The 26,536-nt window shown below is 50.3% G+C and overlaps 1 protein-coding gene across 1 annotated transcript in view; it reads left to right on the top strand.

Annotated features, from left to right (window-relative positions):
- The window catches only part of gfod1 (glucose-fructose oxidoreductase domain containing 1), a 35,214-nt gene extending 10,461 nt beyond the window's left edge, over nt 1-24,753 (top strand). Inside the window, exons 2-3 of the mRNA XM_086191836.1 lie at nt 17,586-17,779; nt 18,187-24,753. Coding sequence (XP_086047962.1) covers nt 17,586-17,779; nt 18,187-18,927 — 935 coding nt within the window. The 3' untranslated portion in view covers nt 18,928-24,753. The remainder of the gene's footprint in view (nt 1-17,585; nt 17,780-18,186) is intronic.
- Nucleotides 24,754-26,536: the final 1,783 nt, after the last annotated feature.

The raw sequence follows: 26,536 nt of genomic DNA, 5'->3' as shown, positions 1-26,536 counted from the left end.
GGGAGGGGAGGAGAGGGGAGGGGGGGCGGGGGAGGAAGTAGTAGACGTCCTTCAGCTCAGCGCCATGTGAGCTGTGAGTTCAGTGATGAGTAACTGACAGGGGAGTTATAGCAGGTCGTGGCGTGCGTGGGAAATCCCCTCATTGGTTCATCATGTTCTGATGAAGCGTCGCTGCCGCTGTGAGACGGCGGCGTGATGACTGATGCGCCACCCTCCCTGACCCACGTCTGCTTGACTTCCTCCCACACACAGTTGGTTTGGTTCTGACCGCATTCGCACCGGCAGCTGGAGGCTGAAAACGATTCTGGTCTCGGGTCTCGGGCCTGAAGACGACTCAGATGTCAGCTGCAGCGCCAGACGCTGGCTCATCCCCACTGACCGGACCAGACCGGGCCGGCTAAGAATAGATTCTGTTCCCGTCCTCGTGATGCTCTCACATTCTCATGCCAAGCACATGGACACGGATATTCAGATGACCGTGTTTGTTAGCAGCTCTGAAAGTTGGCATCTGGGAACTGCTGCTGTTCATCAGCTGCACTTCCAGATGCAGCAGCAGCTGTTTTCAATGAACCGCCGACCGTCTGACCAGGAGCAAACACGCCGAGCCGAGCAGGAGAACCACGGTTCCGCCCCTGTTGATGATCAGTGATGGAGAGATGACTGTGGATATAATATATATAATGCATATCCAAGCAGATCCTGGGTCAGTTGCACACAGAAACCCCTCCCCAGTGCAGTTATAGCACCTTCAAAATAAAAGCAGCAATGTTTTATTCTGTTGTAAGAGCAGCTTTTATTCTGAAGAAGTCCTGGTTGAAGCTGCTAAGCTGTCGCTCCCTCGCTGTGACCGTCTGGACTCATTCTAGACCAGACGACAACTGTCACAAGTCCAGAACCTGCAGGACCATCTTCACACCAAGAACCTGATCTGGAGCCGCCGTAAACACACGGCTCTCACTGAGCCCTGATGCAGGGAACCTGCGGTATTCCTGTGTTCTTGCGGTGCATTGAAGGGTGCTGAGAGGACATCAGGCCTGCGATGAGCTCTGAGACACCTGCTACCTAAAGCTGAGGATCTATTTATAACCTGACTGCAAAGGGCAGGCAGGCATCATCATAAATGTGTGCGCTGGTGTTACGCAACCGCACTTCCGACCTCTGCTGAGCTCTTTGGCAGCAAACGCAGCTTTTTAGAGGCCAAGTGACCCCAGGATCGGTTTGACTCTCGTCTTTCAGCAGTGGTGATGCAGAGCCGCAGCCAGAGCCCCTTCACTCACACTTGAGCCAAACTGAAACCCCAGTTTAAGGACATATGAACGACAATTCAGCAGCCATTTTGAGCCGGCGGGGGGCTGGTACCCAACCCGGGAGGAGCACATTCTGGACTGGAGACAAGCTTGAAGAGTTTGGAACAAGCATCCAGCTCTCCACGTCACATCATTTCCTTCCTCAGGTCTCCAGTGGCAGGTGTGCATCATGTGACCTCACAAGTGGGATACACGAGATGGCAGGAGAACCGAGCTCCTCCAGTGGAACCGGTCTCACCAGGTCATTGCCACTGCTGTACAAACGTACCAAAACTCTAAATGAGGCAGCCTGGCTGTTGGCCTTAGAAGTGTGGGCCTGTTACAGTGACCTTTGACCTTTGACGGTCCAGCTTTGTTTATGGATATTTGTACCAGTTTTGAAGAAACTCTCCAGGTTTCCTGTGACATTGCAACCATGTGAGGTGACATTAACCTTTGACCTTTGAGGACCAGAACCTTTTCAGTTCATCCAGTAGATGTTAGCATCATGGCGTTGAGCTCCGGCCCCCAGCTGAGAGCAGCGTGGACGCACATTATGTCTTCAAGATTAGGCAAATGGGTGGTTCTTGATGTCAGCCTGTGTTGACAGACGCAGGACGGCTGAAACAGGCGGCGCCATGAGTGATGAGGGTTGTACGACTTCCTGTGACCAGGCTTGACCAGACCTTCAGAGCCAAAGGTCACATCCTCTCCTTTAACTCCAGGATGGTTCCATTCATCAGTGTGAGTGCGTTTATTTGGGTCATGTTTCTGAGCAGTTTCACCACAGCCGCTCCTGTGGGCGGAGTCAGCAAGGAGAACGCCACCCACAGAAACGCTGTCAAAGACATCAGTGGTTTCACAGAGACTTTCTCACTGGTTCACGTTCTTCTGGATGTCTATTAACATGCTAATGACTGGTGTGTGTGTGTGTGTGTGTGTGTGTGTGTGTGTGTGTGTGTGTGTGTGTGTGTGTGTGTGTGTGAGAGAGAGAGAGAGGTAGGATGGCGAGGGGCAGTGAGGAAGAATAGAGCAGAGAAAGCTCGTCTTTCTGTGAAATTGCTTTTGTGTGTCAAATGAATGGATTGGGGGGGGTGCACTTTCACACATGCTGACAAGTGAGCATTCCTGAGGGGAGTAGAAGACCCCGCCGGCCCCGCCCCCTGAGTGCGGTCTTTCTTGTGCGAGGAAGCACTGCGTGGTGGTGAACTCTGGTTGATGAACCTCTTTGTGTGATGAATCCAGGGGCAGGCGAGTGGACGGGCGAGTTAGTGAGTCAGGTTCTGCTTGGTTCACTGGAGTCGGGGACAACGCTCTTTTACCCTCCAGACCATCCGTACCAGGAAGTGGACGGCGGTGATGGTCGCTATATAAATCATGGAGAGCTTTTTGAACATGTTTTCTTTGACTCGGCGGGATCAGCGCCTCAGAATCGCCATAAATTAATCAGTAATCGATCAATGAGCTCTGACCAACAATCAGCCAACGCGTTATGAAGTTTTGCTCTGGAACCAGAGGAGAGTAACAGCAGTGACCAGCTGCTGGTACCCTGGCGGTTGACTCCCGACACGCTCTGCTCTGTCGGCATGGTGACGCATCAGGCGTACCAGCCTGGAGATAGATGCACATTTGGTCTGATGTCAGAGCGTAGAGATGCGAGGCAATGACTGGCGCCGGTGTCTGTCGTCAGATTGAGATGGCGGACTTTGGTTCCTCCACGGTCGGCCATGTTGTAAATGAATTAACAGGAGAGTCAGAAATGTTGCGTAACAGCTGTCAAACCTTCGTCTGCCTGTCACCACCCGTGTGACGTCTGCAGCTGTGACCAGCTGGATGACATCGGTGCCGGACCAGCAAAGCAGAGGCTTCCAATGAGAGTCAATCCAACATGAAGCGTTGGTTTGGTGTTGGGCAAAGGCAGGCGTTAGCGCTGACGATGGTCGCGGCCCCGTCCCGCCACCATCGCTCTGAGTGAGAGGAAAGCTCAGAGCAGCTAGACGTGTGGAGGAGGCGGGACGCAGGTGTGTGTGGTTGTGTTCCTCTGTCGTTTCTCACAGTTCCTGACTAACACACCTAGAGTCAACAAGCTGGCATGCCAGCACGAAGACACAGGCATGAGGGGATTGTGCAGTATTTTTACACACACACGCACACACACACACACACACACACACACACACAGGCATGATGTGGTGTGTGTGTATCTATGTGTTTTCCACTGCGGTCACACACTTCCCTCGCTGGTGTGTCATGAACTTTATCTGCTTCTGTATTTATGGCCCTCAGCCTCTCCACCAGTGTGTGTGTGTGTGTGTGTGTGTGTGTGTGTGTGTGTGTGTGTGTGTGTGTGTGTGTGTGTCCTATTTGGACATCAGTGGCAGAGAGGACCAGAGGCAGCAGCTGATCTGAGAGCAGCAAGGTTGTCAGTCATGGTTGTTGAGCAAGTGAGGCCTGATGTCGTCCCTCCCAGGGTTCTCACACTGCTACAAATGACTACTACTACAACAAATATGAGTACTTCTACTACAAATGTGACTACTACTACTAGTAGTACTAACACTACTACCACATCTATGTTTATGTTGTCCCCTTTTCAAGGTACATGGGAATAATGAAGCTTTCAGTGTTAACTGCATTAATAAAGCTACAGCAGGAAATGATATTTTGGTCTCATTTCCTGTCTCGTGTGTGCGTGTGTGTGTGCGTGTGTGTGTGTGTTAGTGGGGGGGCGACCTGTTTTATCACTTCCTGCAAACACACAGTGATGTGAACCTCTACCACCACCTCTCACTGGTAAGAGTCGTGCAACATAAACCTCTAAGAGATGGAAGCACACGAGTCCCTCCCTCCCTCTCCCTCTTTCTCTCTCCCTCCCTCTTTCCTCTTTCTTTCCCTCCCTCCCTCTCTCTCTTCCTCCTTCTGTGCCCCCCCCCCCCCCCCCCCCGTGTGTTGCCATGCATGACTCAGTCCTACATCGGCATCAAGTCTGCTCCTGCTGTCCTCCGCTGACTCAACCGTCCAGTCACCTGGTCCCTGGCAGTCACATGATCAGACCTGCAGCAATGGCTGGCTGTAGATCTCAGTGATTCCTGATCAGAAGTGATCTCAGGTCCTCAGTGTGGCTCTCTGGTGGGTGTGGCCCAGCAGCTCCACCTCCAGCCAGCTCCTGTCAATCCCTCAGATTAGAGGTGGGCCAGTGGGTTTGTCTCTAATCCCCAAGAGGTGAACAAGATCTTTGAGACCTAAACCGCCTCCGGAAATCTGAAGAGTCCCTCCGTCAGATGAAGCTGCTTTCAAAGGAGTATTGTGAAAATTCTTTCATGAACAGAACTCGGGATCTTTGTACCATTTTGGCAGAATTGGGTTGGGGCAGTTTCCTCTTATGCTGATGATCTTTTCCACTATATCATAAACCTGATATTGACATTATTCTATGGAATTTTGGATCATTCTCAGCAAACAATTAAATTATAAATTCAGACTGAAACTGAGTCCTGTCCAACAGCACCTTCAGACAGGTAACGTTTCATCTTCCTAAGGAAGAAAACGGTGTATCCGTAAACCTGGTAAACATGGATGTTTGTGTGCCTGTCCTTCTCGTCAAATAAAAATAACAGAATTGATATCAAAGAAAATAAGCACGCCCTTCCACAAGTGAATACTAATCCAGTGATTCTAAGAATATTTCAGCATTTTGGGAAATGAGAGGCGTCTGCTGTTGTGTGCTGGAGAAGGGCAACAAAACCAAACGGAGACAGTTGTGGGATGTAAAACTAAAACCAAAAGTGCTCCACTGAAGAGCAGAGAGGAAACGTGGAGGTAGGCGGTAATTCTCCGGGTTTCCACATCACCAGTGACGCTTCTCAGATTACACAGTCGTTGTAATACCGAAACTATTGATCAGTGCAGGGATTAGAAACACCAGTATCTTGCTGGTTATAACAGAAGTGGGACGCGCACCATCTGATGGATGGGTGAGCTCCAGTAGTTCGGGACTCGCTAGGTTAAATAGAAAGCTGAGCCTCTCCTCACCACCGGCCTGTAGTCCTGAGTCTCCTCCAGAAAAGTGACACTGATGAAGTAACAGGAAGGAAGTTGCTAGTAAAGGACTGTTTCAGCCTGGGATGGGCAGAGCTTGAGCTCCTGGGGGGTCGGGACTGACCTGACAGGCTGGCTAACAGCAACGTGTGAGTCTCCCACCCTGCGAGGGCTCAGCTCTGACCTGGGTGATATCTGGACCGGTGGGCCGTGCTTGAACCTCCATCTTGAACCTCTGTTCCTGCTGTGCTGCCTCCATCCAGGCCGTCACAAGTCACTGAGATCCTCCCACCACTGGTCCCAACTGAAAGAGAGGGACCCACACGGTGAGAGAACACCAGCCCCCGCCAACATGCTCGTCCTCTGTGCATATGTGCCGGTGGCTTCACTTCCTGTGGGACGGCAGCTTCCTCCTCTTCTTCCTCTTGATTATTTGTGTGAAAAAAGACCAAGGAGAAATGATGAAGATGAAAGGTTCATCGTACATATGAGCTCAGGACGAGCGCGCTCGGCTGAATCAGGAGGCTCGGGGGAAAGAATTTCAGGTATTTTATCAGTGATCAGAAGTGCATCACATTGATCCACGTGTGTGTGTGTGTGTGTGTGTGTGTGTGCACGATAAAGGTTAACATGGTAGTTCGGAGGAAATTAGCCGCTGTTTTCCAGAGTCTCTAATGAACGACCTGTGACAGCAGCCATGTCAGGAAACTCATACTGAGATTCTGTGAGATCTGATTAGTTAATTGGGACCACGAAGGCATCCTGGAACTAAGCAGGTCAATGAAAGAGTGCTGGAAACCCCGAGCTGAAAGTTGTGAGGCTTGACCAGCCAATAATCAAAGATACACACGAACAAGATGGAAGCATTCACTCAGTTGAGCTCTGCTTCTAGGAGGTCATTCACTGTTGGTTCCACTGCGATTCACAGAATGAAGAAAAGCCCATTTGCAGCCCAGATAAATGAACTTGCTCTTTGCTTGTGGATGTCGGCGCTCATGCCGCTCTGAGCCGGCCCGGCACTGACGACTGCGTGACCCGTCAGGATCCCGGAGGAGGTTAGCTGGTGGGGGTCTCAGGCCGCAGACAAACCTCCACGCCCACTACTGCGTGCAGATTTCTCTATTTGCTTTGCGTCTTTACAGCGTGTTTATCACACATCCTGGAAGAGCTCCACATAAAAGCATCATTGTCGCGCCGCCGTGTCTGCGGCTCTGAGCCAACGTGAGTTACAAACATCAGCCAAATCCAATCATGGCAGAAACAAATGCCCCAAAAAGCCAGAGAAGGTATGTTCATGGGCCGGAGCGCGTCCAGGGTGGAGGTCACCTCAGGCTCTTCTGTGCGGCGTTGATGAAGCTGCTCTGACTGCCGTGTGTCAGCTGGCCAAGATTGATTATGGAGGCAGGGAAACGTTGTGTCTCACTGATGATGCTGGACGTGTTTGACGCTCGTAGAATTACAGGCGTTTCTGTGAGGCGTCTCAGGGTTGACCCTCGCTGAGGAGAAGAACCGACTGCTGCCGCAACAGCTCGCCACAAGTTCCCGCAGCTCAGCGCCAATTAGTTCCTCCTCCATGTTTCCAAGGTCACAGTGCAACGGTGCAGTGCGAATCTCTCACACGTTCACACACCACTCAGATAACAGGTGCAAGTCTATCCTCCTCCATGTCTCCATCACCCTGTCCTTCACCTCAGCCTCACCCCCCCCCCCCTTTGACCCCAGTGGTTGTGGGGGTGGAAGGGTGCATTATCACCATGACAACCGTCCAGATTCGGCCAAGCATCAGTGTGTTTCCTCTCACTGAATAGTGATGGTTCATCTGCCGCAGCCTCAGGGCCACTCAGCTGTGAAGGATGAGCGCCGCGTGGACACACATCTTCGTCCATTCGTCCACAGCTGATGTCACTCAGCTGCTTGTGCGCCTCAGGACTTTGATCTCCCTCGGTTCGTGTCAGGCTCCTGAGGATCCTCTGCCCTCAGGATTTAAAAGTTTCTCTTGATATCCTAAGTTGCTCCATCTTCATCTTCCCGGTGTGCCTCACTGCTGTGAGCTCAGGACAAGAGAGACCTGTCCGTGGGGGTTGCATCCGTGCGTAGGTGTGTATTCCTCTTCCTGTGGGTCAGTAGATGAGGGGAGGGGTTTTAAGTGAACTCACTAGCATTCTGAGCTTGGCTCGTCACACCATCATTCAAGTCTCCTGGCCTAAGACGGCCCTCGTGACCCTGACTGCTGCCAACGAAAGCGGGTCAGTCGTCAGCGCCGGATTGGTCATTGAACGTCCACACCTCACTGCACCGATGTCAGGCATACCTGAACGGGCCCCACCCCCACTGCCTCTGCCCTGTTGTTGGGTGGGTCCTGATCTATGATGATGCTGTGCTCCTGGTCAAATGACAGCAACAAATAAGGACTCTTGTCCGTAAAACATTCTGAATGCAGGCCTGGCGGACCTGCGGTCAGCTCTCTCCCAGTGGACTGCCGGGGTGGAGGGGCTTTGTGGCCTCCTGACTCGTTGATCCTTTATCTGACTCAGAGTCTGTGCAGGATCCAGTAGAATCTCCCATCGTGGCTCTGGAATATTGGTAGCCTCACCGCTCAGTGTGAGAACGACCGGTGCTGTCCATGGTGCTGAGGTAGCAGACAGGTTTGTGGAAGTGCCGACGTCCTCGCTCAGTTTATGTCTCGGCTGTATAACATTCACCACAACCTCTTTTCAATACCATCGTAATGTGAAAACGGAGAGTCGTGTGTCCTCGCTATCAGGGGAGTCCTGTGTAGCAGCTGCATGATCAAAGTGACGGGAAACACAGTGGAGTTGCACAAGAGCGAGAAGATCAGAGAGACCTGCAGGTAGAATTCCTGTAATGTGTTTGTGATCAGTCGCTAGCGTCTGCGCTGCTGAAAATACGCCTCAGTCCCCACGTGTGAGGGAGACGCCATCAGCTCAACCTGCTGCAGAGGAAATTCACTCACTGCATCAATCGGCTTCATGAAAGAAGTCGCTGTTGTGGTTTTAGTGGTTGAACGCCAGAGTAGACCCATCTGGGACATTCTCCCAAGAACCGGTGTGAAAGGGAGGCAAATCTACACATGGCAGGTGATTGGATGAAGCATCTGTCTATCATGACTAAATCCAACCAGTCAGACCAACAAACTCACCAAGGAGCTGAAGTCAACCTGGTTTCCATGGAGACAAGTCTCCAGTGGTGAAGAAGAATTACCATCCACCTCTGGTGCTGCTCTAGCATCTATGCTAACCTCTTCAGGAGCTGCCATTGTTATTTTGAACAGATGGTCACACTGTCATCATGACTAAACCACGCCCCTTTTCCCTCAAAGCTTGCTGATTGGCCCTAACAACTTTGGGACAAGACACAAATGTATAGCTTGAAGTTTGGCAAGATGGATTCTGGTGTGAGCTCATGATTCCAGCTGCCTCGCGAGATAAATGTTGATCAGAAATCAGAATCAGCCGATCAGTCGTGTGCTTCACGTTGACGAGAGAGGACAGATGACGAGCGTCCTGTTGTGTCCTTCAGGAGGTGCCAGCACCAGTCCTCCTCCACGTCACGGCGCCAGCTGCTCTCTACCTGCACTGTCATCACCTCCATCCTCAACTGTGAGCTTCGGTCTGCTGTGGCCCGGCCGCCGCCAGAGTCACGTCCCCGTGGAACGTGGAATCACTGTTGTATTATTGATGACAGCGACCAGCTGCTTTTGTTCACTCGATCTTTCCTCCCACAACAGTTTTACGAGGAGTCGCTGGTCTGTGCTGATGTGTCCTCCCCAAATTGTTACTGCATCCTAATTACTGGATCCGCTGGGTCCCGGGCCACCATGCAGGTCTGCACACCAACCAGCGATCCCTGTGCAAACACAGTGAACTGCTCTGTCAGTCGCTTTCATTTGCCACTTACTCAACAAAAGCGTGGCGGGTGTTTGGAGCCGTGGGTTTTCTGCCTGACCTGCACCTGACAAAGACGCGTGCAGGCTGCTCGCACAAGACCACACACTGGACCAGGGAGGGTGTGAAGAGGCACACCGCCTTCTCTGTGGCAGCCTTGTTTTATTTGTCTCAGCCTGTGTGTGTGTGTGTGTGTGTGTGTGTGTGTGTGTGTGTGTGCGCACGCGCACCAGAGTGATTAGAAAGAGGAGCAGCAGTTCAACTCAGCAGTTAATTGGACCCTGAGGACCTGGGAGGACGCAGGTGGAGGCCTGATTGCACGTGTCCTCCGTGCTGCAAATATAAAAGCTCCTCTTGTAGTTTGTGTTGTTTCGGCGTCTTGATGCCGGCTGATATTTGTGTTGATCGGTCCAACACGTCGTGGCGTCACCACGTGGGCGGTGTCTGTTTTCATGCCATCGAACCCTCCTGACAATGAACCGGTGAATATGTATATGACGGTATTTGCACAGGGGGAGCGGAGGTTTGGCCTGTTGAACGGTGCGTGATTTTCCACAGAACAGATGGCGGCAGACAGGAACCCCCCACAGGAGCAGTGGACCTGGTCAGGTTTAAAAACAAAAAACACACCATGTGTTCAGAAAAAATACGATAGTTACATGATGAACATGCCAAGACTGGTGTCCAGGTAGTCGTGCTTACAGCAAGTAATGTTGCTAAAGGACCTTCAGCTGTGTTCACCTCAACCAGCAGGTAGCGATGCACCATAGCGTCAGCATGGCGTCAGTCTCTGTAGAGAGCGGCCATTTTTTGAGTACAGATCAGTGTCAGCCCAGCAAATCAAGACCCGCCTGTCATTTCTGTCGTCGTTGCTGACGATGATGACGCTGGGATGAGCGGCCGAGAGCTTTCAGAGTGTTGTGGCGTTCAAGATCAGCATCGCTCTACAATGACTCTCTGAGTTCCTCTGGTTCTGCGTTTTTTCAGTAGGAACAGAACGCATTTTCATGTTCAATGACTTAAGGGGTTTCAGCAGCGCAGAGGAAGAGGGAGGGTCCTCCGTGTCATTGGAGGTGTTTTCTGTGTGTGATTGTCTCACCTGATCTGGTCGCCGCTGGAGGTCGGCGTGCGCTCCTGGAGAGCAGCAGCACGTTGCCTGACTGGGAGGTAATGTTGTCCAGTGTGAGTCTGTGCTGACGTAGCAGCCATTATCAACGTTAGTGCACGCATTAGGAGACAGGAGGCCGCTGTTCATCCCCGCAGCGTCCGGCGAGCAGCGCTGCTGCAGGGGTTAATGGCAGCACTTTTAGGAATGCTAAACTCCTGCAGCTCTGGGGCATTAGCCGGCTGAGCGAGATTAATGCCCTCCATCAGTGTGCACTAATGGACCTGTAGCTCCACTACAGCGACACACGCTAAATGCAACCTGCTGTTGTTTTATCGGCTCGATCAGTGGAGTAGATGGAGTCCATCTGGTAGCGTCTCCTGTCTGACCAGACTGAGCGCGAGCAGAAGGACACAGCAGCACCAGAATCCTCCCAGCAGTCTGGAGACCAAGCAGCTGAACTTGGCCTGACCCGCATGGGGTTCACTCATAAACTGGCTTCCACAGGAGCAGAATCTCACACACAAGAATGCAGATGCTCTCTTGAAGGGTTCGGGTTTTCTGTCTTCTTGAGTGTGCATGGTTTTTGGAATCAGTCAGATATTGATGAGAGCTACAAATGACAACATGCTAACGTGGCTAACAGCTCAGATTGTTGCTGTTAATCGTCTGCCAGCGCGATGGAACGTGTCCCCCTAGGTTTCAGTTCACGTTTGGCCTCTTCTGCTTGGTCCGACATCCTACCATCTTGCTGAGTGAGTGTTAGGACTCTTAACCTGCCATGTTGTCTTGTGTTAGTACCCTGTTACCACGGTAACTTTAGCTAGCTAGAGAAGGCATCCCCCACCAAGGTGAGCCTCACCTAGAACAAACCGTGATGAGCTGACCCTTGCACTCCTGCACACTGAGGTGTGTGTGTGTGTGTGTGTGTGTGTGTGTGTGTGTGTGTGTGTGTGTGTGTGTGTGTGTGAGAGCTTATTAGGATTTAATGAAGGAGCAGACTAATGCTGGACTGTGGTCAAATATCACTTCCTGTAACCACCAGGTGGCGCTATGAGGTAAACTCAGCCTGTAGACTCTTCAGGACCCGTCAGAGATCTGACCATGTGACTACAGCTTCCTGTTCTATGGTCATATGGTCCAATATGATGCCAGTACCCTCCAGAGAGCATCAGCTGGAAACTTCTGCTTGTAAGAAATCCCGCCCACCGCTCTGACCTACAAACAGCTGATGCTATTGGAGCGAGTTTGCTCCCTCATTCCCTCGCTACTGTATCATCCTGTCCGACGGGTCAGCCCTTCATTCAGCTAATGAATTATTGATCTGTGTGACTGTCACACACAGGTCCAACAGGCTGATCAGACACGCTGACCCTCAGGCTCAGATACAGGTTTGTTCGTCAGCGGCGGGACAGCGTGGAGCATCGTCATCATCTCTGCTGGTTACGATGCTATTTCCACACCTGTGATAGGACAAGAGCAGACCAGTCTGCAGGAAGCTTGTTTTCCCCGATTTACATCCAGCAAGTGAACACATCTTGGTGTGTCCCTCTGTCCCAGTCCCTCCTTGCCTCAAGCTAAATTGAATTTGGGATAATCAGCAGAAAGATGAGCGGCGTTTGTTTGAGGCGGCTTCAGTGAAGCAGAGCCTGTTTGACACGCAGGGAGCCAGGCTCTCCAGGAGAAGGCAGTTGATTCATCAGCTTTATACTTTTGTTGCATCGATTTGCAGAAACAGGTGAAGTGTGTGTGTGTGTGTGTGTGTGTGTGTGTGTGTGCGTGCGTGCGTGCGTGCGTGCGTGCGTGCCCATGCAAGCAGCAAAGATTATTTTTCCACTGCCTCGGTGGTGGTGGATGCTGTGTGCTTTTCAGGCCTGTGCACTCCTTTTTGCCTCTCTCTCTCTCCCCCACTCTCTCTCTCTCCCCCTCTCTGTCTCTCTCTTCCTCCCTCACACACACACACACACACACATTAAATACTTGTGTACTCAGGTATAAACCTCAGTGTATTCACAACAGAGCGGAGGACTGTTTTGTCTGTTCAGAAACGTGTAGCTCCAGGTGAGTGTTTGATACATGTGTTGCTTCTGACTCACTGTAGGTCGCATGAAGGTACAAATACAGGTATGTCAATGTACACACATGCTGTATGTACGCACACATGCATATCTCATACAGATGTACTGATGTCTCCCATTAATGGACTTGATTTCTGTCACACCTCTGCATCCTAAGACGTGATCCATTGGAACTGAATGAATTCCACTCCACAGTAAATCTACTGGACATCGAAGGAACCAGCAAATACCTCAACTAGCATTTTAGCTCCAGATCCAATGACCCATCCTGATTGGTCAGAATTTCTCAGGAATATAAACAAGCTTCCCAGCGTGGATGCATGATAATACACACTCAGCATGGAGAGCATGCGTGATGAGCATCACATTCTACATGAGCAAACAGATGCCTTTCAGAAGAAAGCTGGAATCCTACAATCTCGTCCCAGCCTCCTCCTCCTCCTCCTCTCCTGACCCTCGCCCAGCAGGAGCACGTGTGTGGCAGATGGCCTCCACCTGTCTATTTCTGGCTCCTTCAAGCGGAGGGCCTATTGTGTCGCCTGTCACGATGAAGCGTGGACATCCTTGTGAGTCCACCTGGCGCGGCTCTGTGGAGCTCCCAGCTGCTGGCTGCCAGGGCTGCATGAGGGACGAAGGCTGCTTCCCTCTAAAAGGTGGAGAACAGCAGTTGCTTCCTCAGTGTCTGAGCCCAGCTGCACATTTCTCCACTGCTCTGATGCAACAATAAACAATGAGTAGTTACATGTACAGTCTGACAGCCTGGCCTCACTTAGACTCAACCTGACCTTCCTGCACAGACGCCAACTCCAGCACTTCCTTCCTCCCCATCAGGCTCCTGAGCAGCCTCACCAGAGGTGTGAGGGCACAGCAGCTCCACAGGATGAGTTAGGAGTCGTCATCGTGAGTTTCTCTGTCAGACGCATGCTGGGCCTCTCCCGGCTGCAGAGAAATCCCCCAGAACTCCCTGTTTCGTCCTGCTTTACATCAGCAGAAGTAGCCAGACAGAACTTCTAGTCACAGTTCAAACACCAATTCTGCAGCAGGGCCACCAGAGAACCAGCGCAGCTCTTTAGTTTGAAGTGAACGCTTCCACTAAACGTGCAGAAACGGGTTGTTCTCTCCAGAATTGTGTCCCCTTCAATCCCAGTGTCAGTTTGCTGTCGACGTCGGCAGCAGTTGTTTTATGCTAACACACAATGGCTGGTACTTAACGCTGTAATAATCCTGTTCTGTTCCATCCAATTAATGATAATGCAGCTCTGCCGCATTCTCTTCTCCCTTTAATGAGATCGAGGAATTAATTTACTTTCCTGGTGATTGTGAGGCCGAAATTATGGAGGAGAATGATCACATAGTTTTGTGTGTGTGTGTGTGTGTGTGTGTGTCAGGCTCAGTGGCATATCTTTCTCACCCCAAGGTTCAGTTTGTCCCACCAGATGTAAATAAATAAATGAATACCTAGAAAACATCAAGTAATCTTCCAAAGACGATGTTCTTTCGTTGTGAGCTCAGTCACTCCTGAGGAGCGTCTCCTGATGTGAGGGGCAGCAGCGCCACTGTGAGTGGAGGAGCAGAGGAAGCTGGGTTGGATTGTGAGGTCTGTCACACAGCAGCAGGACTGGTTTCACTCCGTGAGGTCGGCCGATCGGCTCTGACAGGGTGTCAGTTCTCAGCACATCAGAAACACCTGACGGCACCGCGGCAGACGGAAGCGCTTCTCATCGGAGGAAGCCGAGATTTCTGATGGCACCTGCTGGATGAGACGTGGAGATTTCCCTCAGGAGTCTTCACGATCACACGGAACACGATATTCCTCCGATACCAGACTACAGAAACGTACAGTGACTTTTACACTTCATTCATGACGGTGTTGCCATCATGGCTCCTCTGCCTATAGGTTGCATGTGTTCTCTCTGGTCTTGCCATTCAAGAATCTGGGTTAGCTAGAGTCGGCCGTGTGGGTGAATTATTGATGTGGAGGGACGGAGCTGCTGCGCTGCAGGTTTTTTCTGCTCCATTACTGCTCTCCCACTGGGCCACTCCAGCCAAGAGTTAGGGCTGCCGGGGCTGCAGAGCAGCGACAGAGGGCCCAATAAATTACAGGCAAATAAAAGGAAGTATATTATTTTATATGCTGCAGTCATGTAGCTGACAACTGGAGCAGGAACGCACTGTCATGCTGGTCACAAGACCGGATTGATGACTTGAAGACGGGGCCCTTGGAGCTGAGGTGTAGGATCCCACGCTGGCGCTACTTTGTACATCTCCCCCTCCCTAAATGATGCGGTCGCCACACAGGTCAACAGAACCGAGGAGCCAGACACACGTGGAGGGAGTTTGGGCGAGGCCGTGGTCATGTTTGCACAGGAGGAACAGGAAGTTTTAGAAAACAAATGCTGAGTTGTTTGTCTTATCGGCGTTGTCCAGCTGGATTGTGTGCCACAATCATGGTTGGAGTGTCTGTCTTTGTCTCTGTGAAGATTAAAGTGTGAGATGACAGCTCAGCTCAGTGGGGAGTTCAGGGTCTCTGTGTTTAAACCATGTTGATCTGTGACCTTGCGGAAGAGGCGCCGATGCATTTGGCCCAATCAGGAGGAGAGTAACTGTGGGCCAGTCAGCGCTGCCTCCAGGCCCAACAGATCTTCTCTAAACACTCGGCTGAATGCTTGTGCATTCATCACACGGCATTTAGCGTTTGCCCGGAGGAGCCTTACCCAGGGCAGTGCATCGCCCCACTATCTGTTTGCTGTTAGGCTGCCAAAGGAAGATGGGGTGTACTGTTGTTGCCTGGCTTTGTGTGTCTGCAGGGGTAGGGTGGTGGTGGGTGGGGGCTCCCTCGCTGCTCCTCTGAACTGGGTCAGAGGGATTAGTTTCCTTGCCTGGCCGATCGCAGCTAATGGCAGATTAGCATGGGAAGTTTCACTTCCAAAACAGCCCCTCCACCCTCCACCAGGACTGGAAGCTGGGCAGCATTTTGGTTTTCACTCCAAGTAGGGGCTGGAATGTGGAGGCAGGATTCATCGGCAGGATTCTGGGCCCTCACCAGGTGGGGCCAAAATTACTCTGATCAGGCCTGTCAGCATTGCTCCTGCAGTCTGGACCTGAACCGGTTTGTTCTATTGTGATCTGCAAAGAAAGAAGAGAAGAAAGAAGAGGAAAGGCCAGCACCACTTGTGTCCTTCTGCGCTCAAAAGAGCTTTTTAACGCTCACAGGGCTTAACTCAGACCGGTCTCAACAGCGTCTTCGTCAGTGCGCAGCCTAAAACAGGAAGTGATGCATTTAAATAGCAGACACACTCGCAGCAGTAGTCAATCAGTTAATCAATCAGAGATATTCAATAAATCAGATAAACGCATCAAGTTTTCATTTTTATTTGCATTTTTTTACTTTGGACAGTTGAGATACTCGCCCTATTGTATTAGGCCCTGCGTGCATTGAAAAGCTCTTTTGAGCGCAGAAGGACGCGAGTGTTGCCGGCCTTTCCTCTTCTGTCATGAGTCCATTTGGCCTTGCACCTCTGAATTTTGTGCGACATTTTGTTGGGTGTGCGTGTTTTTCTTTAGCTGTCAAGATCTGCACATAAACACGAGTGACTTAGAGCAAGCAGACGAGGAGCGGAGTGGATCCTAACCACCCATCCCGGGTCCCTTCATGTTGGGATCCAGTTGCCTGCAAACAGTTTGGCTCAAAGCTTTCATTCCATAATTAGATTAACTTGAGAGTCCGATCCAGACCACATCCACAGCAGGGAGCTCAGAATTATCCACCCCAGAGTGAGTGCCTTTTGTCCCCTTATAATTGTCTCGAGTTTCTGCTGTAAGCGCAGAACACGCGAGGGAACTGCCGGTCAGCACCCTGTCAGGTGACCCCAGGCGCTCCTGAAACCATGTACTTTTATTCTCCTCCCCAGAATCCGTGGTTTGGTTTGGTTTGGTTCATGGTTTTTGGGTTCAGTTCAGTTCGTTTTTGTTGTTGTTTTACATTCATTTTTTATATGTAGAGGACATTGTGAGTGAATAGGAGCTAAATAAGATGATGTCACACTGGCTCAACCTGTCAATTTATCATGTAAATGTTGCTGAGTGAAAGAGACATCTCTGACTGCCCCGTGCTTGACTGCGCCGCTACTCCCCGCCCTCGTACATGAATGCTTACTGGAAGAGCCACAGCACCTTCTCTGATTCCGAGGGAGCTGGAGGTCTGCAGCTGTAGTTGCAATAATCAGATTACTTCAGGCTGTTATTATTAGGTTCTTCCTTGAAAAGTTTCATCTAAAGTTGTCGCCGGCTGTGCAGTACCTCAGCGGGAAGGGGAGAGGCCCTGCGACGGTGTATTTATATCCCTATTTCACATATTGTACTGTACTTGTTCCTTTTCAAGATTTTCGGTGTTGCACTGAATAATGGAAATATATTTTGAGCAAGAAATGGTATGTTCTTGATCGAACATCGTAGGGAGATTTTAGAAGCAGACAGGAGTTGAGAGAATCAACAGATCCTGACAGTGATGGCGGTTGGCGTGTAGAGCAGGGACGCAACGGCCGGCACAGGTCAGGCCACCGGGAGAGGTGCTGGAAGCCTTCGGGCTCCGCGCGTCCACGGCTTCTGCACTTTCTGCATGTGCGCTGGTGACGACACCCACGTCTCACCTCCCAGCCAGACAGCAATGACTTCCAACACCTCGAACGCGTGCCAACCCTTTTAAAAAGACATTTGGCAGGACTCGCATCCTGGCTGTTGTTTTATGGTTCCGCGTTTTAATTGTGGAAATGAATTTGAAGGTTGATGTTAATCTCCTCGTAGCTGTGGAGCTTTAACTGTGTCATCAAGGCTTCTCCGTGTTCATGCCAGATCTGAAAGTGTTTAAAACCACGTTTTCCTTTTTTTCTGAGTTCTCATGACTCAGTGCAGAAAAAGTTGAGGAATTCGTGACTTAACTGTTCTGGGAGTTTCTGCATTGTTTCATCGAGGGTGTTTCTTTCTCCAGAGGATATTATGTCTGCAAGTGTTGACCACATTATCTCTCCCTCTCTCCCTCTCTCTCTCTCTCTCCCCCCCCTTCCTTCCATTGATCCCTGTATCCTCTCTTCATCCTGTCGTTCCCGCTGTAAAACCAACAAGATTCATCAGCAACAAAAACTTGCTCATTCCAAACTGTCCTCTCTTTCTCAAGGTATTGGCAAAAACGTGATTTGTGACCGGACAGCCACACCTCTGGATGCCTTTCGAATGATGTCAGCAGCACAGTACTACCCCAAGTTGCTGAGCATCATGGGAAATGTGCTACGGTTCTTGCCAGCCTTCGTACGAATGAAGGAGCTGTTGGAGGAAGGATACATCGGGGAGCTTCTGGTCTGTGAGGCTCAGGTAGGCCCATGGCTTTACTGCCACTGACCAGACCAACAACATTGACTCGTTGGATCAGCAAGTGAATTTTAGGCCAAGCGTGTAAATGTTGCAGCAAGTTGATGCATAATCAGTTTACTCTTCAGCCACCTGAAGCGGGCAATAAAACATGATTGCAACATTGCAGTTCTTTTGTTTGACCTTTCCATGAATCTTTTTAATGCAGTACTTCATAATGTGCATCGAAATACATCAGTGGAGACGCACTGGTACAATGATAACTATCCCAGGCAAAGATGTGGTGTCTTTGGTGTGCTGGTTGCTGTTTGACCCCAGCACCAACCAGCAGCTAATCACGACCACTAGCAAGTGAAACACAAATGCGCCATGGTGTCAGAAAGGTCTCGTCACTGTGTCTCTGTTTAAAGGTCCACAGTGGAAGCCTGCTGGGGAAGAAATACAACTGGAGCTGTGACGACCTCATGGGAGGTGGCGGCCTGCACTCGGTGGGCAGTTACATCATCGACCTGCTGACGTTTCTGACGGGCCAACGTGCAGCCAAAGTCCACGGCTTCCTGAAGACCTTTGTGAAACAGACGGACCACATCCGGGGCATCCGTCAGATCACCAGTGATGACTTCTGCACGTTCCAGATGGTTCTGGAGGGAGGCGCCTGCTGCACGGTCACGCTGAACTTCAACGTGCCGGGAGAGTTTCGTCAGGAGGTGATTGTGGTGGGGACCGTTGGGAGGTTAACAGTCATGGGGACGGACCTTTACGGACAGAAGAACAGCGGGGGTGGAGGAAGTGGCGGAGGCCCTGAACTCCTCCTCAAAGACAACACGCCTCTTGAGAAGGCTTCCTTACCAGAGAAGGCCTTCAGTGACATTCCGTCCCCATACCTCACCGGAACGATCCGTATGATCCAGGCAGTCCGGCAGGCCTTCCAGGACCAGGATGATCGGCGGACGTGGGACGGGAGGCCTCTGACGATGGCCGCCACCTTCGAGGATTGTCTCTATGCTCTTTGCGTGGTGGACACCATTAAGAAATCCAACCAGTGTGGAGAGTGGCAGAACATTGAGGTGATGACAGAGGAACCCGAGGTCAGCCCAGCGTACCTGATCAGCGAGGCCATGCGGCGGAGTCGGATGTCCCTCTACTGTTAGCACCTCGCTGGTTGCCTTAAAAACAGGGGAGGATGGACTTTGGCACTGATGGAACCTTTTTGATACAGCTGTTATTTTCAGTTCCTGATTTTATCACTGGCTTTTTTTAAGAATACTGTCAAACCTGTAGCGTTACAGAGAGGTTGGACGACTGTGACACAGAACGTTATGGTCAGCAGTAAAGCGGAATTGGGATTAATAATCAAACCTTTATTTATAAGGAAGCCTTTCCTTTTTCCCCTCACAGAGAGACAGGAGTCGTCGTGGGGGTGCACTTGTAAATCGGACTCATCCATGCAACAGCAATACAAGACACAGTCCCACAGTTGGAGCTGGATCATGGAGTAAAACTACTGCTACTGTGTTGTTCTTACCCGTCAGGGTGTTTTGCCTCGCACCTCTGCTCCCAAGCGTGGAGGAGTCTGGAAGATGCAACACCTCACACTGTGGGTCCCAGTGAGGACAGCCAAGGAAGAACGATAGTCCTCTCAGTGAAAACCGCTGCTGTTCTGAGATGATAAGAAATACTTTCTAGGTTTACCAAGTGAATGTTTCAAAAAATACTCAGTGTGCTTGACAGCGTCAGTGTCTTGAAGGCTCTGAATGCTTCTTCTATCTGTGGCAGGCAGGAGAGGAAAAATCAATGGTTTGGCTGGTGGGTCTCCCTCAGGGCTTCCCCCTCTGCTGAGTGTATGCAAACTGTCCAGGCTGTAGCCTCTCCCTCCAGTCTGGGGTCAAAGGTTAAGATACGCCCTAGTCTGCATCCGTTAGTCCTGTAACTCACATCCTGCAGAGTCCGGTTGGTTCATTTGGTCACATCCAGGCTTTGCTGTCAGTGAGCACCTGGACCGAGACTTGCAGTCTTTTCAGTTTCAGCCTGTCACACCTGCTGAGAGCAGCGTCCGTTCGCACGGTCACCCGCTCTAGAAAGCCACTTTCACATGCACATTGACAGAACGCCTTTTCACAAAGCTCCCATGCATATTCATGGGGACCCAAACTAGAGTCAGACTGCAACCGGCGGCACCAGTGCGCAGGATAAGAGAGCAGAGACGGTTTACGCTGTGTTTTAGCTTCTCTGTGGGAATGAGGTCAGGGAGCAGTGCTCTCTGTAAAGCGTTAAAAAAACCCGCCGGCTTCTGTCGGGTTGGTTGCCGGCGCAGGAGCCAGCCTAGAAACCTGGACAGGAGTTGGCATTGTAAGGATTTCAGGTTTGTGGGAGTTTGGTTGTTTGTTTGAAAGCCTGAAAAGCCTGAGCTTGTGAATACATTTGAACTCTGCTCTTGAACGCTTCACTCAACGCTGAGGTTTGACGTCTCAAGAGTTGAGACGAAGTCGTCCAGGACGTTCAACACCTGAGAGAAGACAGAAGCTTTGCTGGGTTGACGCTGAGGTCACGCTTTACCTCCTGCGACTGCATTTGCACCCCATAGAATCATAAACGTGGCATTCAGTTGTGGGTGATCGTGCTGAACAAAATGGTCATTAGCTCTGTGACAAACAAACCTTTATCTGCAAAAATCCAAAATGCGATGTGAGAACAGCACAGAGATGATCTTCCTCCTGCAGTGTGAATGACGGCACCGGTGGTTCTGAATATCAAGCCTGAGGACAGAAAAGAAACATTTACTCCTTCAGGTTATCAGAGAGCTCCATGTCACAGTAGTGTTCCTGCAGTCCAAAGCACCTCTGTTGTGAGGTATTTTCAGTATAATGAAGTGTCTGTAGTTGACTCAAAAAATGGAGCTCTATGGTTGTAGCTGCGAAATAGCCCAGGAGGTCATGTGACCACCGGATATCTCCAGTAATGATGGACAGGTTAAGATGAGAGTGATATCCAGGTACTCAAGGAACACCTGGATAACTTTGGAGGAGTCACACACCTTCACTCTCTCCTCCTGATGGTTGTGCTCTTTCTTTGAATCTGTTGAGAACAGATGTTTGATTGACACCAGCCTGGCCTCCAGAATCGTTTCTGCGTTCAGAAGCTGTCTCTGAATAGAGGAAGTGACAGAGCTTCAAGTCTCATTCCAGGCCTCTTCGAGTTTTGTTGCAGGAACTTTAAACTCTAGTTCACCGCCCGTCCAGTGGAAGGAAGCCGACACAAACATCAGCGAGTACTGTGAGCGGCGACCCACGAGCCAAACCTCTGGTTTTTCTGGTGCGTCTCTGTCCTGTGTGGTTTCACGTTTTTACTGTGCTGAAATACTATCTATGTAACAACTACTGAAAGTGTACATATGGAAATACTATGAAAGAACAGTGAGCATTTGTTGACAGAAATAAATAAGTACTGTATGTATTTTATCTGTAAAAGCGGAGCAACTGGATCAGGAGTTGATGAAGGTATTTATTCTACTTTGCTTTGCTGCTGAAGCTTCACGGGCTGCCCTGCAGGTGGAGGCTGTGGAGCGTTCAGCTTCATACAAATTCTATCAATGAAATATCAGCCAAACACTCGCCGCTGCAGCCCTGATGAGGTTTGCGGCACACATCAGCCGCTGCAGCGTCACGTCTGCGCGCATCCGTTGAGGTTCAGCGAGTGACGATGACATGCTGCAGGTAACTCAGGTGCCACTACACACAGAACTTTGTCACACTCCCCCTGATAAGCTATCGGCGCTCTGATTAGCAAAGTCGACCCTTCTGTCCCGAGCACCTTATCAAGCATCCATTCAGACTTTCCCCTCGGCCTGCTGGATGTCTCCTTCCTCTAACAGCGCAGTAAACAGGCTTTACTGCTTCGGGACTGATAACGATGAGCTGCTGGCCTGGACAAACCTGGCGGGTTCCCTCTGACACACCCGTGGGAGTCCGTTGAGTCCAGCATCAAACATCAAACAGGAAGTCGTTGAATTTGGATGAACCTCAAACTGACTTCAATTTGAAAGTCTTGACTTGCATATTTTTCCTGATAAAAATGTAGTTTATTTGCATCTTGAGTGTTTTACACTTGAAGTCAGAACTCAGTCCGCTCAAAGTGGGCCAACAGGAAATGGGCCCGGTTCTGTGTGTGTTCCCACTGTCAGTTCATTTGAAGGAGGACTTGGTTCTCCTGCTGGTCCACCTCGACTCGGATGGAGCCTCCTTCTCTCTGTTCCCACTCTCTGGAGCTCATTTATTGAGGTTCCTGAATCAGGAAGTGCACATCAATCAAGGGATCAGCACAAGCGTCAGTGTAAATATGCTGGACTGCTAAATGTCGTGTGTAGTCCTAAAGCAGGTAGCATGAAACCAGGTCTGTACAGCTGAGACGGGGACTGCTCTGGGTCACTTTCACTGGGCCAACATGGCTGCTGCTACGCCGGTGCATGTGATCTGACCCTGGCAAGCCCAGAGGGCTGTGATGCTGCTGTGAGATTATTTTAGTCAGATGAATCCGCTGCGTTGGATTGGAATTCTCAAATGTGGATGCAGTGGCCTGTCAATCAATCCCTCCACCACTCCACCCACTTCCTGTGGTGATATTCACCACTGCCAGCAGAGGGCGTCGCTCTCCTCTGTATGATGACGGTGCCGGTGGTTTTGACTGCTCGCTTTAATCTGAGGACAGTTTGCTCCAGAGACGTGTCGTGGACTCTGAGGAGTTTTCTGCTCTGTCCTCCACTTAGATGTGGTCGTGTTGATTTTCGAGGATTTTGATTCATACGTGTTTGTGTTCGAGTGTTTGACTTGTGGACGAGTTTTACCTTCAGGTATCTGGGCTCAAGTTTATGCTTTAATGGGACACAAACCTCTGATTAGAGTCCAGATACACGTCCCTGCTCACCTTCCACAGATCAGAGCGGTGGCGATGATGAGGCTTCGCCCCGGTGCTGCTGTCAGCTTCCTCAAGCTCTCCTTCATCAGGAGCTCGCTGACTGAGGGGCTGTAGCCCCCACAGACACAAACTCAGTGGTTCTCAGCTCTGAGCTTTAATAGACTGCCCCCCCCCCCCCCCCCCGGCCCTCAGCCTCTTGGCCAACATGGCCGTGTTCCTGCAGACGTGTTTGTGTTGCACCAAAACAAGAGCAGCATTGTTACAATCAGATCCTGCTGAGATTGAATTACCGATTTTTATTCTTCCAGTGTGTGTGTGTGTGTGTGTGTGGGTGGGGGGGGCATGTTTAAGAGCCAATGGTGAATCATTAGCAGACCCCCCTCACCCCCCACCACTAGAACCACACTTCTACCCATTGCAGCAGTGCTACTAACTGCTTTGAACCATCCAACTCCAAGGAGGCGGATGCCTGCCTGCCTGCAGGACCGTGTTGGGATCAGTCGCTTCCTCGAGAGCAAGAGAACATGAACTGAGGCCACGAGATCGGAGTTTAGTTTGAGGCCTTCTGAAGGGGAGGGTCGTGTATTTGTTCCCTCTATGGCTGCGGCTCCATCGCTCCTACGGAACCAGAACCACACCGCAGGACTTGCACTGATGCTGCTCCCTCTGCATCACGTAGAACACACACACACACACACGCACATACCCACGGTGCAGCGGTCTGAACCAGATGAGGCTGCATTGATATCTGGGTTGGCTGAATATTTCATGAATGGAATTTTAATGAGCTGATACTTTGTGTCATGTTTTCAGTTGAATTTCTCTCCAACGCCTTTTGTTTTGTTTTGAACGAGGAATCCTTGTGCGGTGTGTTGTGTTTATTGGAAGTTTGTCGCACATCATAGATGATGATGATGATGATGATGATGATGATGCTGTTCTCTCGTCAGCCAGGAATGCTTTCTAGGCATTGCAGGGAAAAAGAGAGGAGGTCTTTGGTCCTGGCTTTGCCAGCATTCACAGACTCTTCTGGGAGGCCGAGGGTGGAGGCGGGGAAAAATTGTTCATTTTGGAGACGAACAACCTCAAAGAGAGGCTTGTTCTGTCCTCACAGACTGTTACCTAGCAACCAGAAGCCACGTTGCCAAAACTAGGTCCTGTCTTGGATTAGTTTCCCCCCCCCCCTTTCTCTTTCTCTCACCCACTACCTTCACTCCTTTATTCATCCACCCGCCTTTCTTTGCCCCCCCCCCCCCCTTCTCTGGCTGACTGGTCAAAAGATGAACTTCCACCAGGGGTTTCACTGTCAGTGTGGAGAGAAGTAATGAATGTTGGTCTGCTTTTGATCTGTCGGTCCACATCTTTCACCGTGCCCCCCCCCTCTGTGAGTCAGGTTGAAGCCTGGATGACATGCTCACTGGTGCTTGTGTCCAAACATCCTCTCTTCTCTTCTCTTCTCTTCTCTTCTCTTCTCTTCTCTTCTCTTCTCTTCTCTTCTCTTCTCATCCAAACCAAAGTAACCACGGCAACCCCCAAAGTCACTTTAATCACAACATAAAGTGCATGAATACTTTGTCTCTGCTGGTTTGTGAATGCTGACTCCTGTTGCACCCTCCTCCCCTCCTCCCCTCCTCCTCCTCCTCAAAGACAGGCAGACATCCATCATGAAGCTGTATTGTGATTATACCCGATATTTATTGTTATGTATGTACATAATGTGGATGCATGGACCTGCGCACACCATAATTTGACCTGGCAAATGCATATTTAAGGGTCTTCATCTAGAGAATGTACTGTAGGAATAATTTATATTTTCTAGTAGTCAAAGACAATATGCCGTTTTAGGAGGGGAGTCGTGGGTTTGAACCCTCCTGACTTCCCTCGATGCTAAATTGTGATGTGACACCCCCACCCCCCATTTTTGATTGACTGTGTGAATCCTGTGTCAGTGGTTTACTGTGTCATCTCCCTGCAGGATTTAGTGTGTGTGTGTGTGTGTGTGTGTGTGTGTGTGTGTGTGTGTGTGCGCGCGCAACATGGTTTACGGCTTCAGCAATTGTCTAATGCTGCAGTTTGTATGGAATAAAAAAATCTGTACATCCATCATGACTCTGACTATTTGTGAGTGTGCTGCCCCCTGCTGGCTGTTTCAGAGGCTGCACATCATAAAAGAATCATCCTCCTTTTATGAACCTTTCTGAACGTTCTAATATCTGATGTCACCATTCATTCATCGCTGTCTGCACTTGTGTGTGATTTTAGAACCTTTTATGGTTCTGAAGCACGCTTGCATTTCATCAAGTTGGATGTGCCAGCAGCTCCGACATGACCTTTAACCTGTCTGGTCTCACGTGGTGTGAGTCTCTTATCTGGGGACTCCAGGGTTAAGGGGGGTGGGCTCAAAAACCAGCTGCACCACCATCTCAAACAGGCGGGAGGGCGAAGGATTAGCACACTGCTACAGAAACAAAGAGGGGGCAAGAGAAGAGAACTGAGTCCTGGGAGAGGAGAGTCCTTCAGCTCAAAGTCCTGTGAGGGGACAGACAAGAGTCCCTGAGGAAGGACCACCAACCTCCTCTCAGCAGACAGAGGGAAGGGGCCGGCCAGAGAACACCTGGTGATGACTCCACCTGGACCATCAGACAGAACAGAATGAGATCGCAGGAACTCTGGCGGTGGCCTGCCAGGCATCAGAGGGTTTGCGTGTTTCTATTTGGTCACGCAGCCTCACAGATGCTGAGGGTTTAGCGGCAGATTTTCAGGCTGAACTGAAGGATGAAAGTCGTGATGTGACACAGAAAGAATCGTCTGTAAAAGTGATTTATGAGAGGAGCAAAGTCATGAATACAGAATCAAGTTCAGAGCAAGTAGATCGGTCAGCCAGACTACAAACTGCTACTAGCTAACGGCCAACTATGTAACGACTAACCCCTCAAGATTGCACGTCTATGTTCAAGAGAATGTCCTCTGTAGTGTTGCACAATCTTCCTCATACCACAAGGTGGCGCCAAGGTTACATCATCACCACCACCATCCTCTACTGGCATAGATGAGTACAGGTTAGCATGGGTCCATCCATCCATCCATCCATCCATTTTCTTCCGATTATTCCTGTTAAGGGTGGTGCGGGGGTGGAGCCTATCTCAGCAGCTATGGGCAAGAGGCGGGGTTCACCCTGGACAGGTCGCCAGTCCATCACAGGACCAACACACAGAGACAGACAACTATTCACACTCAAGCATGAGTACAGGTTAGCATAGGCACAGTTTAGCATGAGAACAGGTTAGCATAGGTACAGTTTAGCATGAGTACAGGTGAGCATAGGTACAGTTTAGCATGAGTACAGGTTAGCATAGGCACAGTTTAGCATGAGTACAGGTTAGCATAGGCACAGTTTAGCATGAGTACAGGTTAGCATAGGTACAGTTTGGCATGAGTACAGGTTAGCATAGGCACAGTTTAGCATGAGTACAGGTTAGCATGGGTACAGTTTAGCATGGGTACAGGTTAGCATGAGTACAGGTTAGCATAGGTAAAGTTTAGCATGAGTACAGTTTAGCATGAGTACAGGTTAGCATAGGCACAGTTTAGCATGAGTACAGGTTAGCATGGGTACAGGTTAGCATGGGTACAGTTTAGCATGGGTACAGGTTAGCATGGGTACAGGTTAGCATGGGTACAGGTTAGCGTGGGTACAGGTTAGCGTGGGTACAGGTTAGCACGAACACCTTGGATTGTTCTCATTTGTTTTTCATCGTGTCCTTTTCTGATTTCAGGGAGGATTTTTTTTTAAAAATTTTTTTGTTTATTTTTGGTCCCAAATTTGGGCTTTGAAGCGATTGTTAATAT

Source organism: Aulostomus chinensis, chromosome 21, assembly GCF_037954235.1.
Source record: "Aulostomus chinensis isolate RoL2024-O1b breed Wild chromosome 21, RoL_Achi_v1.0, whole genome shotgun sequence".
Taxonomy (NCBI): domain Eukaryota; kingdom Metazoa; phylum Chordata; class Actinopteri; order Syngnathiformes; family Aulostomidae; genus Aulostomus; species Aulostomus chinensis.
Note: the sequence above shows the minus strand (reverse complement) of the source record. Positions and strands in the feature narration are given on the sequence as shown.